Source organism: Palaemon carinicauda, chromosome 13 (assembly GCF_036898095.1).
Source record: "Palaemon carinicauda isolate YSFRI2023 chromosome 13, ASM3689809v2, whole genome shotgun sequence".
Lineage (NCBI taxonomy): Eukaryota > Metazoa > Arthropoda > Malacostraca > Decapoda > Palaemonidae > Palaemon > Palaemon carinicauda.
The window spans coordinates 15,143,849-15,152,903 of NC_090737.1; the positions used below are offsets into that span (position 1 = coordinate 15,143,849).

A 9,055-nucleotide genomic window follows, 5' to 3' on the forward strand; every position below is an offset into this window, starting at 1 on the left:
TCACAGAGAGTTTATGCGAGCAGATAGGTGCATCTGGAACAGAGACATGTTTAAAGCTTCAAACCATGCATGGCGTAAACATTGTGAATACTTTGGCGGTTAATAATTTGTGTGTTACAGATATGAAAGGAAACAACACTATTGATCTGCCAAAAACCTTTACTCGTCAAGATATCCCAGTGAGTCATCAACAGATACCAAAATCAAAATTGCTCAAAAAGGTAGCCGGTCTGAGGAATATTGCTGATCTAATTCCTAATTATAGAGCTGATCTGGAGATTGGTTTGTTGATTGGCAGTAATTGCCCTAAAGCACTGCAACCATTAGAGGTGCTTCCAGCCAAGGGTCAAGATTCTTATGCAGTTCTTTACCACCATGGATGGACTGTTAGTGGACCTCTACATTTTAAATACTCTTCAGAGAAGAACAGTATTTCATGTCACCATGTCTTTTTTCAGGAAGTTGAAAGGGTAAAGGAATGTTTTCTTCCTGCAGCTGTGGTCCATATGTTTGAAAGAAACTTTAGTGAGAAAGATGTTGGTAGAGTTCCTGATGAGAAGGGTCTGTCACAAGAAGATCAACAGTTCCTCAAAGAAGTGGCAAAAAACATTCAGTTTACCAATGGACACTACCAGCTTCTCCTACCATTTAGAACCAATAAAGTTAACTAGGTAAACAATAGAGAACAGGCAGTGAAACGAGCACAATGGCAAAGAAGAAAAATGAAACTAAATCCAAAGTACCATGAAGATTATGTGGAATTTGTTGAGAAATTGGTGTCTGAAGGATATGCTTATAAGGTTCCGGAGGATCAGTCCTATGATAAACAACCTGCATGGTATCTACCTCATCATGGTGTCTACCATCCAAAAAAGCCAAATAAGATTAGAGTAGTCTTTGGCTGTAGTGCTAAATACCAGGGTAGTTCCCTTAATGACAAGTTGATGCAAGGTCCTGATATGACTAATTCCCTGATTGGAGTGCTCCTCAGATTTCGTCTAGAAAAGGTGGCCTTGATGGGTGACATAGAATCTATGTTTTACCAAGTTCAGGTACCAAAGGATCAACATAAATACCCAAGATTTTTATGGTGGCCTGGTGGTGAACTTGAAAGCGAACTTACAGAGTATCGGATGGGTGTTCACATCTTTGGAGCAGTATCATCCCCTAGCATCGCCAATTATGCTTTGAGGGCAGCAGCTGACCATGCAAGAGATAAGTATGGTCCAGATGTAGAACACACCATTAAGACTAATTTTTATGTGGATGACTATTTAAAGTCTGTACCTTCAGAAGAGCAGGCATTAAGACTTGTGAAAGACGTTACAGCAGCATTGAAGGAAAGAGGTTTTCGGCTGACAAAGTTTGTGAGTAACAGCAAGGTGGTGTTGAAATCAATCCCGCAAGAGGACCGTTCAAAAGATCGTCAAACATGTGATCTTGACTATGATGAACTTCATGTAGAAAGAGCTCTTGGTCTTCAGTGGAATATTGAAAATGACTACTTTACTTTCTCCGCAAGCTTGGACCCAAAACCATTTACAAGGAGAGGTATTTTGTCAACAGAATGTTCCCTTTATGATCCTCTTGGTTTTGTGGCTCCTTTTCTTTTGCCAGCTAAGAGAATTCTTCGCGAAGTTTGTCAGGATAGCAGCTTGGGATGGGATGATGTTATTCCCGAAAAATACCTGAAGCCTTGGAGAAGGTGGCTTGATGATTTACCAATCCTGAGTAACTTAAAGATTCCAAGATGTGTCAAACCAAAGGAATTTGGTACAGTGACTTCCACACAGCTGCATATGTTTTCAGATGCTAGTAATGAAGGCTATGGTGCTGCAGCATACATGAGACTTTCTGATAACAGTGGGAGGATTTCTACTGCTCTGCGGATGGGAAAGTCTAGAGTGTGTCCTGTAAAGGCAACTACCATACCGCGACTGGAATTGACTGCTGCAGTGGTGTCCATAAATCTCGCACAACACATTTTGAAAGAGCTGCAGATTACAGTGGACCAGACATTCTATCACACAGATTCTACAACAGTTCTTCACTATATTTTTAATGATAGAAAGAGATTTCCTATATTTGTTGCAAATAGAGTGAAAGTAATCAAGGATTTCTCTGAAAATACACAGTGGAGATATGTTCAGAGTAAAGAGAATCCTGCTGATATTGTATCAAGAGGTTTCACAAGTCAGCAAATGGTGAACAGTAACATTTGGTTTGATGGCCCATATTTTCTTAAAGGACCAGAGGAGCTGTGGAAAAATGATATGCCCCATGGTGTAGTTGAATTGGAAGGATCTAGAAGTTTTGCAGTGCATCCAGAAGATGGGGAGGGAAATGCTGTTGATAAGTTTCTTGAGTATTATTCTTCATGTCATCGACTGAGGATGGCTGTTGCTGTGTATCACCGTCTTTTTTCCATACTGAAATCTAAGAGACAAGCTAGAATTAATGGTTCATTTACAGCAGAAGAATTAGATGCTGCTGAAAAAGCAGTCATCAGATATATTCAGAAGAAAACTTTTAGTAAGGAAGTGACACTCTTACAAAAGAGCGAAGGGTCAAGGGGCCGAGGACTTTGTAGTAGCAGTAGCATTTATAAACTAGATCCCTTCATTGATCCTAAAGACAGGCTTCTTCGCGTTAATGAACGGCTGTCCAAAGCAGAAATTTCAGCTGGCGAGAAACATCCAATGATATTACCTAGAAAGTCATATTACCACTTTGATTATCCGGTACACACATGAAAAATTAGCTCATGCTGGACACAACCATGTGATGGCAAAACTTAGAGAACTTTACTGGATTATCCGTACTAATGAAAGTGTCCGCCAGGTTCTACAAAGATGTGTCATTTGCAGAAAAATGAGAAACCCTGTTCTAAACCAGAAGATGGCTGATTTACCATTGGAAAGAGTAATTCCAGCTGCTCCATTCACACACACAGGTGTTGACTTCTTTGGGCCACAGGAAGTCAAAGAAGGAAGGCAAATCAGGAAGAGGTATGGTGTATTATTTACTTGCTTGTCTACAAGAGCAATTCATATAGAGACAGCCAATTCCTTAGACACATCGTCCTTCATAAATGCTTTAAGAAGGTTTGTTGCTAGAAGAGGAAATGTAAAGAAGATTTGGTGTGACAATGGGACAAACTTTCATGGAGCTGAGAAGGAGTTGAGGAAGTCACTGCAAGAGATGAATGATGATCAGGTCAGAGCTTTCCTCTCAAAAGAAAGCATCAGCTGGACCTTCAATCCCCCCACAGCTAGTCATATGGGAGGTGTGTGGGAACGTCAGATTAGAACTGTGAGAAAGGTCTTGACTCCTCTCTTCAAGGAACATGCTGGACGACTGGATGATGAGAGTTACCGCACTCTTCTCACAGAAGTTAAGGCTATAGTGAATGACCGTCCTTTGACCACAGTCAGTGACAGCCCAGATGACTTACAACCACTCAGTCCAGCACAGCTTCTCACACAGAAATCAAGTGTTGTGATGCCACCACCTGGTGTTTTTCAGAAAGGAGATATGTATCTGAGACAGAGGTGGCGATATGTTCAATTCTTGGCTAACTTATTCTGGACTAGATGGCGAAGAGAATATTTGTCAACATTACGAGAGAGACAGAAGTGGAACAAGGAAAAGCGGCATCTTCAAGTTGGTGATATTGTCCTTGTAAAAGATGATAATCAGTTAAAGCCTGCCTGACACTTGCGCGCATTTTTGCCACGCACTGGCACGCATTGATGCGCGTCAGTGCGTGCCACAAAGTGGCACGCACTGGTGTTTTTCCCGCACTGTTCACGACCAGTTCACTCCAGTTCGCGCATCGTTCACGCGACGTTCACGCGATGGCACGAATTGGCACGCGTATTTCACGAGAAGTTCACGACACGTTCACGCGAGTTCCCTCATCATTCCGCATCGTTTCCGCATCGTTCACGCCAGTTCACGCCAATTCACGAATTGGCCACTCCATATAAAAACGGGGCTTCTCCAACCCGAGGACATTCTTGGATTGGCTTCGGAAGAGACAACAATGCTTTCTGTCAGAGACACCATTGCATTGAGGAGAAGAAACGTATCTTTTTCGTTTGTATTTTTTGTTGCCCTTTATTTTTGTTTCAATAAGAAAGCATTTGATTTACATATAAATAGCAGACATAAAATATGTACAAGTATTAAGAAAGCATTTTATTTTAACATTAAAAGCAGCAAACATGAAAAGTTTTTAGGCTGTTGATTTTAAGGTAATAGAGAAAAAAAGTGTGCTGAAATAAGAAATCATTTTATTTTTACATTAAAACAGCAAACAGAAAAAATTTGTTTTGCCCTTCATTTTAAGGTAATAAAGAAGAATAAGTATGTTGATGAAATAAAACATAATTTTATTTTTACATTCAAACAGCAAACTTAAAAATTTCTCGGGTTTATTTTTCAGTTCATTTTTATTTAAAACAAAAGTTTTGGGTCTTGATTGGTAATAGAGGAAAATAAGTGTGTGCATGAAATAAGACATCATTTTATTTTTACATTCAAACAGCAAATATAAACAATTATTAGGTTTATATTTTTCTTTCCTTTTCATTATTTTTTTTTCGTTTCCTTTTTGTTTCTCTTCATTATAAAGTTATAGAAATAGTTTGAAATAAGACATCATTTTATTTTTACATTCAAACAGCAAATATGAAAATTTATTAGGTTTATTTTTCTTTCCTTTTCATTAATTTTTTCGTTTCCTTTTTGTTTCTCTTCATTATAAAGTTATAAAAATAGTTTGAAATAAGATATATATTTTTTTCACATTATAACAGCAAATATGAAAATTTATTAGGTTTTTTTTTCTTTCCTTTTCATTAATTTTTTCGTTTCCTTTTTGTTTCTCTTCATTATAAAGTTATAGAAATAGTTTGAAATAAGATATCATTTTTTTTTCACATTAAAACAGCAAATATAAAAATTTATTAGGTTTATTTTTCTTTCCTTTTCATTAATATTTTCGTTTCCTTTTTGTTTCTCTTCATTATATAGTTCACGCCACTTCCCGCATCATTCACTCCAGTTCACTCCAGTTCACGCCAGTTCCCGCACTGTTCACTCCAGTTCACTCCAGTTGGCGCATCGTTCACGACTATTTCACGGCCATTTAGTGCGTGCCAATGCGTGCCACAAACTTTAAACATTTCAAAGTTTTGGGCCCACATGGCAAGCATTGGTACGCTCTGGCACGCGAGTTCCCGCACTGTTCACGACATTTTCACGGCTCGTTCACGCGAGTTCGCGCATCAATGCGTGCCAGTGCGTACCACGAATGCGTGCAAGTGTCAGGGGGGCTTAAGGAGTAACTGGATGATGGGTCGTGTTATCAGCACTGGAAAGGACAGAACTGGTTTTGTACGTAGTGTAGTTTTAAAGACACAAACCTTAGAGCTCCATCGACCCATTCAAAAGCTTGTTCTTCTCCTTGCAGTAGAGGAACAATGATTATAATAGTTATTTTTATTAGGATCAAAGAATTTGAGAGTATATTACATTTATTATAGATGTTATTTGTATCACCTGCATTTATAGATATGATTGATTTTGATAAACAAATAATTTGTTTATAGGGCCGAGAATGTAAATGCAGCATTTTATAGAAACCATTTGTGTATATAATTATCTAATAAGCTCTGTTTTTCAACTTGGTGATTAGGGTTAAATTGTATTGTAGATATTTTGTCCGTTTTACATGTAAACATTGTTCAGTCTTTTTTTTAATAGTTACTGCTATAATTTGTTTGTTAAGTGTAGAGTAGTTCTTGAAAAGATTGTTTATCCTGGTAGTTATCAGTGTTGGAATCACACTGTAACAATTATATGTTCTAGAAATAGGATCAAGGTTTTTTAATGACTGACAGAGTAGAAAAAGTCTTCAAAGTGTAAAGAACATTTCTTTGGAAATTCGTTTCGCTTGTATTGGATGTAGCTTAGAGTAACACAGATGTAAGTTTATTTCTTTACTGAAATTTGTATATATTCTATTTCATGTTTGTGGTGTTTTGTAGTGAAATCAAACTATTCAATTCTTTGTTTATTATGGAATTTCTTTTTATCAAATTTAGTAAGTTTGTACTTTGTTGTTTTCAGTTTCTTGAACCTCGTCACCCTGCACTACTAGCAAAGTACTCATCACTGGTTCTCTGGTCTTGGAGTACTGACCAACTACAGTATAAGCTTTTACAGTTATGGTCAACTTAAGTTGTAGTGCTTAGTGTTAAGTGATTTAAAGCTTTAAGGTGGTTTAAAGTGTCTTGTGATACCAACTTGAACTTTATATCAAATTTTTAATAAAGTGTGACGTGAGTAACAGTATCTGTGTCTATTCTCCATCTCATCCCTGTGGCTTTGAAGAAAACGGCAGCTACATATATATATATATATATATATATATATATATATATATATATATATATATATATATATATATATATATATATACATAAAATATATATATATATATATATATATATATATATATATATATATATATATGTGTGTGTGTGTGTGTGTGTGTGTGTGTGTGTGTGTGTGTGTGTGTGTGTGTGTGTGTGTGTGAATGTTAAATCACTTGGGGCATCAATTATTCCAAGGCAACACTTTTCTATACATGTATATATTCATTAAAGGCAATTGCTTTTGTGTCTTCAACGTGCTTTCAGCTGGAATCCAAGTATTTACATAGTATCCTCAGATTCTCTAGCGGAGGCCTTTGGTTAAACGAAAGGCGACTATTCCTTTACGTGAATATATAACACGGCATATTTTTGGCCTTTTGTGTTCTACTGTATTTGCAGCCCCAAAGAGGGGACCCAATGGCTACTACACCGAAACAGATGTCCACAGTGAGAGAGAAACAGAGCCTCCTTCCATAGTACTGAACTTCAAAATATCTCCAAGGACATCCTTAGATATGGGTAGCGGTTCCATATTGGATCTGTATACTCTATCTAGTATTTCGTTTTTATTTCCTAGACGAGGAATTTGTGAAAAAGCTCTTCAAATCAAGAAGAGCAATATTTCACGAAGTCTCTTTTTTTGTAATTAATCAATAAATTTCAGTGCTAATTTGAATTAGGCGCCAGGTATGTAGGAGATGAGGATCTAATTTAAGCCCTTCGTTAATTTAGTGGCAGGTGAGTTTCACACAACCATAGCAGTACCCAAGCCCATGATAGCCTATAATTTTGGGAAACCTTCACTGGCATTAGTTTGATAGGCCTCTCTCTCTCTCTCTCTCTCTCTCTCTCTCTCTCTCTCTCTCTCTCTCTCAGTGAGAGACCTGAATACCGATTACTGGCAGCTGGTGCAATGGAGCTTGAATAATTCACAACTGTGGAAAGTGTCTAAAAGAGAGAGAGAGAGAGAGAGAGAGAGAGAGAGAGAGAGAGAGAGAGAGAGAGAGAGAGAGAGAGAGAGAGAGAGAGAGAGAGATTGTAAATAAAAACAAAATAATTTTCTTTTATGATGGCCTGATAATTCATTGAATTGTAACGTTGTTTTTAAAAATTATCTCTTTAAAGAAAAACTTATAATTACTATCACCATTGCATCTTGTATAGTTGAAGAAGTCTCTCTCTCTCTCTCTCTCTCTCTCTCTCTCTCTCTCTCTCTCTCTCTCTCTCTCTCTCATTACTTTGATCCTGCTTTTGACAATATCGCCGTTTTCATAAGTAGTAGACATTGATTTCACCCTAAAAAATGCGTCGACTTATCCAAGATTATGTGAATTTTACGGTCTTGAATTTTGTCTCAATTCATACATAGTTTTGTTCTTTTTGCATCTTGCATAACATATTGTTCTGAATACTCAAATTGCATATATGTGTCTGTATAAGAAAATCACCCAGAAGTAAAAGGAATTGTCCAATGCTTCTTGCAATCAAAATTAAAATATACGGAAATACCCAGCGATTGTAAATGAAATAACAAAAATGAACAAAGAATTTCAGCTAAATTCCAAAGGGGCAATAAAAATGGAGTTATCGTTCATTACCGTGACACATCCTGGGGGTAAGACCAACGCCCACATAGAGCTGGGAAGGATTCGGAAGTGAGACTGTCCCACCTAGGGGAGAGAGAGAGAGAGAGAGAGAGAGAGGAGAGAGAGAGAGAGAGAGAGAGAGAGAGGTTTTTTATATATTTACTTTCCCAAGGGAAGGTATAGGTGTTTGAATTGATCAAGTTTGTTAGATATGTTTATTTTTTAAACAAAAGCAATGTCCGTCTAATAGTATGGTAATATATTTATGTTTATTTTTTAAACAAAAGCAATGTCCGTCTAATAGTATGGTAATATATTTTCTTTTAATAATTGAAATATATAGACTGGATTCCAAATGTGCTTTAGCATTTAATGAAAGTTGCCAAAGAGAAAAACTAGTTCCAAATAATATATATATATATATATATATATATATATATATATATATATATATATATATATATATAGATAGATAGATAGATAGATAGATAGATAGATAGATAGATAGATAGATAGATAGATAGATATATAGATATATATATATATATATATATATATATCCATATATCTATTTATAATCTCCTCCTACGCCTATTGACACAAAGGGCGTCGATTACATTTCGCCAGTCGTCATGTACTTCACGCTTCATAGTCCTCAGCCATGTCGAACTGGGTCTTCCAACTCTTCTAGTGCCTTGTGGAGCCCAGTAATAAGTTTGAAGAACTAATCTCTCTTGGGGAGTACGAAAGGCACCCCAAACTCACTATGATCTCATTCACATATGGCAAATGAATAATCCCTCTTATAGTCTCTTTTTTAATCCTGTCCTGCCGTTTAACTCCCAATAATCTTCTGAGGGTTTTGTCCTTAAATCTAAAAATTCTATTGGATATTGTTTCATTGCCGTACCACGACCTATAGTAACATCGATCTCACTAAACTGATATATAGCCTAATTTTTATATGTAATTTCAGACGATGATTTCTAAATTTTACTTAACCTAGCCATTGCTTGATTTACTTTT

The 9,055-nt window shown here is 36.7% G+C and overlaps 2 protein-coding genes across 2 annotated transcripts; both read left to right on the top strand.

Moving 5' to 3' along the window:
• The first annotated feature begins 722 nt into the window (after nucleotides 1-722).
• Nucleotides 723-2,753, top strand: LOC137651442 (uncharacterized). The gene has a single exon (XM_068384667.1). The coding sequence runs from the start codon at nucleotides 723-725 to the stop codon at nucleotides 2,751-2,753; it is 2,031 nt and encodes a 676-aa protein (XP_068240768.1).
• Nucleotides 2,754-2,784: 31 nt separating this feature from the next.
• LOC137651443 (uncharacterized) lies at nucleotides 2,785-3,714 on the top strand. The gene has a single exon (XM_068384669.1). It carries the CDS (start codon nucleotides 2,785-2,787, stop codon nucleotides 3,712-3,714), a length of 930 nt encoding a protein of 309 aa, XP_068240770.1.
• The last annotated feature ends 5,341 nt before the right edge of the window (nucleotides 3,715-9,055 follow it).

Coding starts and splice junctions, on each gene's coding strand:
- LOC137651442 (XM_068384667.1), top strand. CDS start 723: ATGAAACTAAATCCAAAGTACCATGAAGATTATGTGGAATTTGTTGAG.
- LOC137651443 (XM_068384669.1), top strand. CDS start 2,785: ATGGCAAAACTTAGAGAACTTTACTGGATTATCCGTACTAATGAAAGT.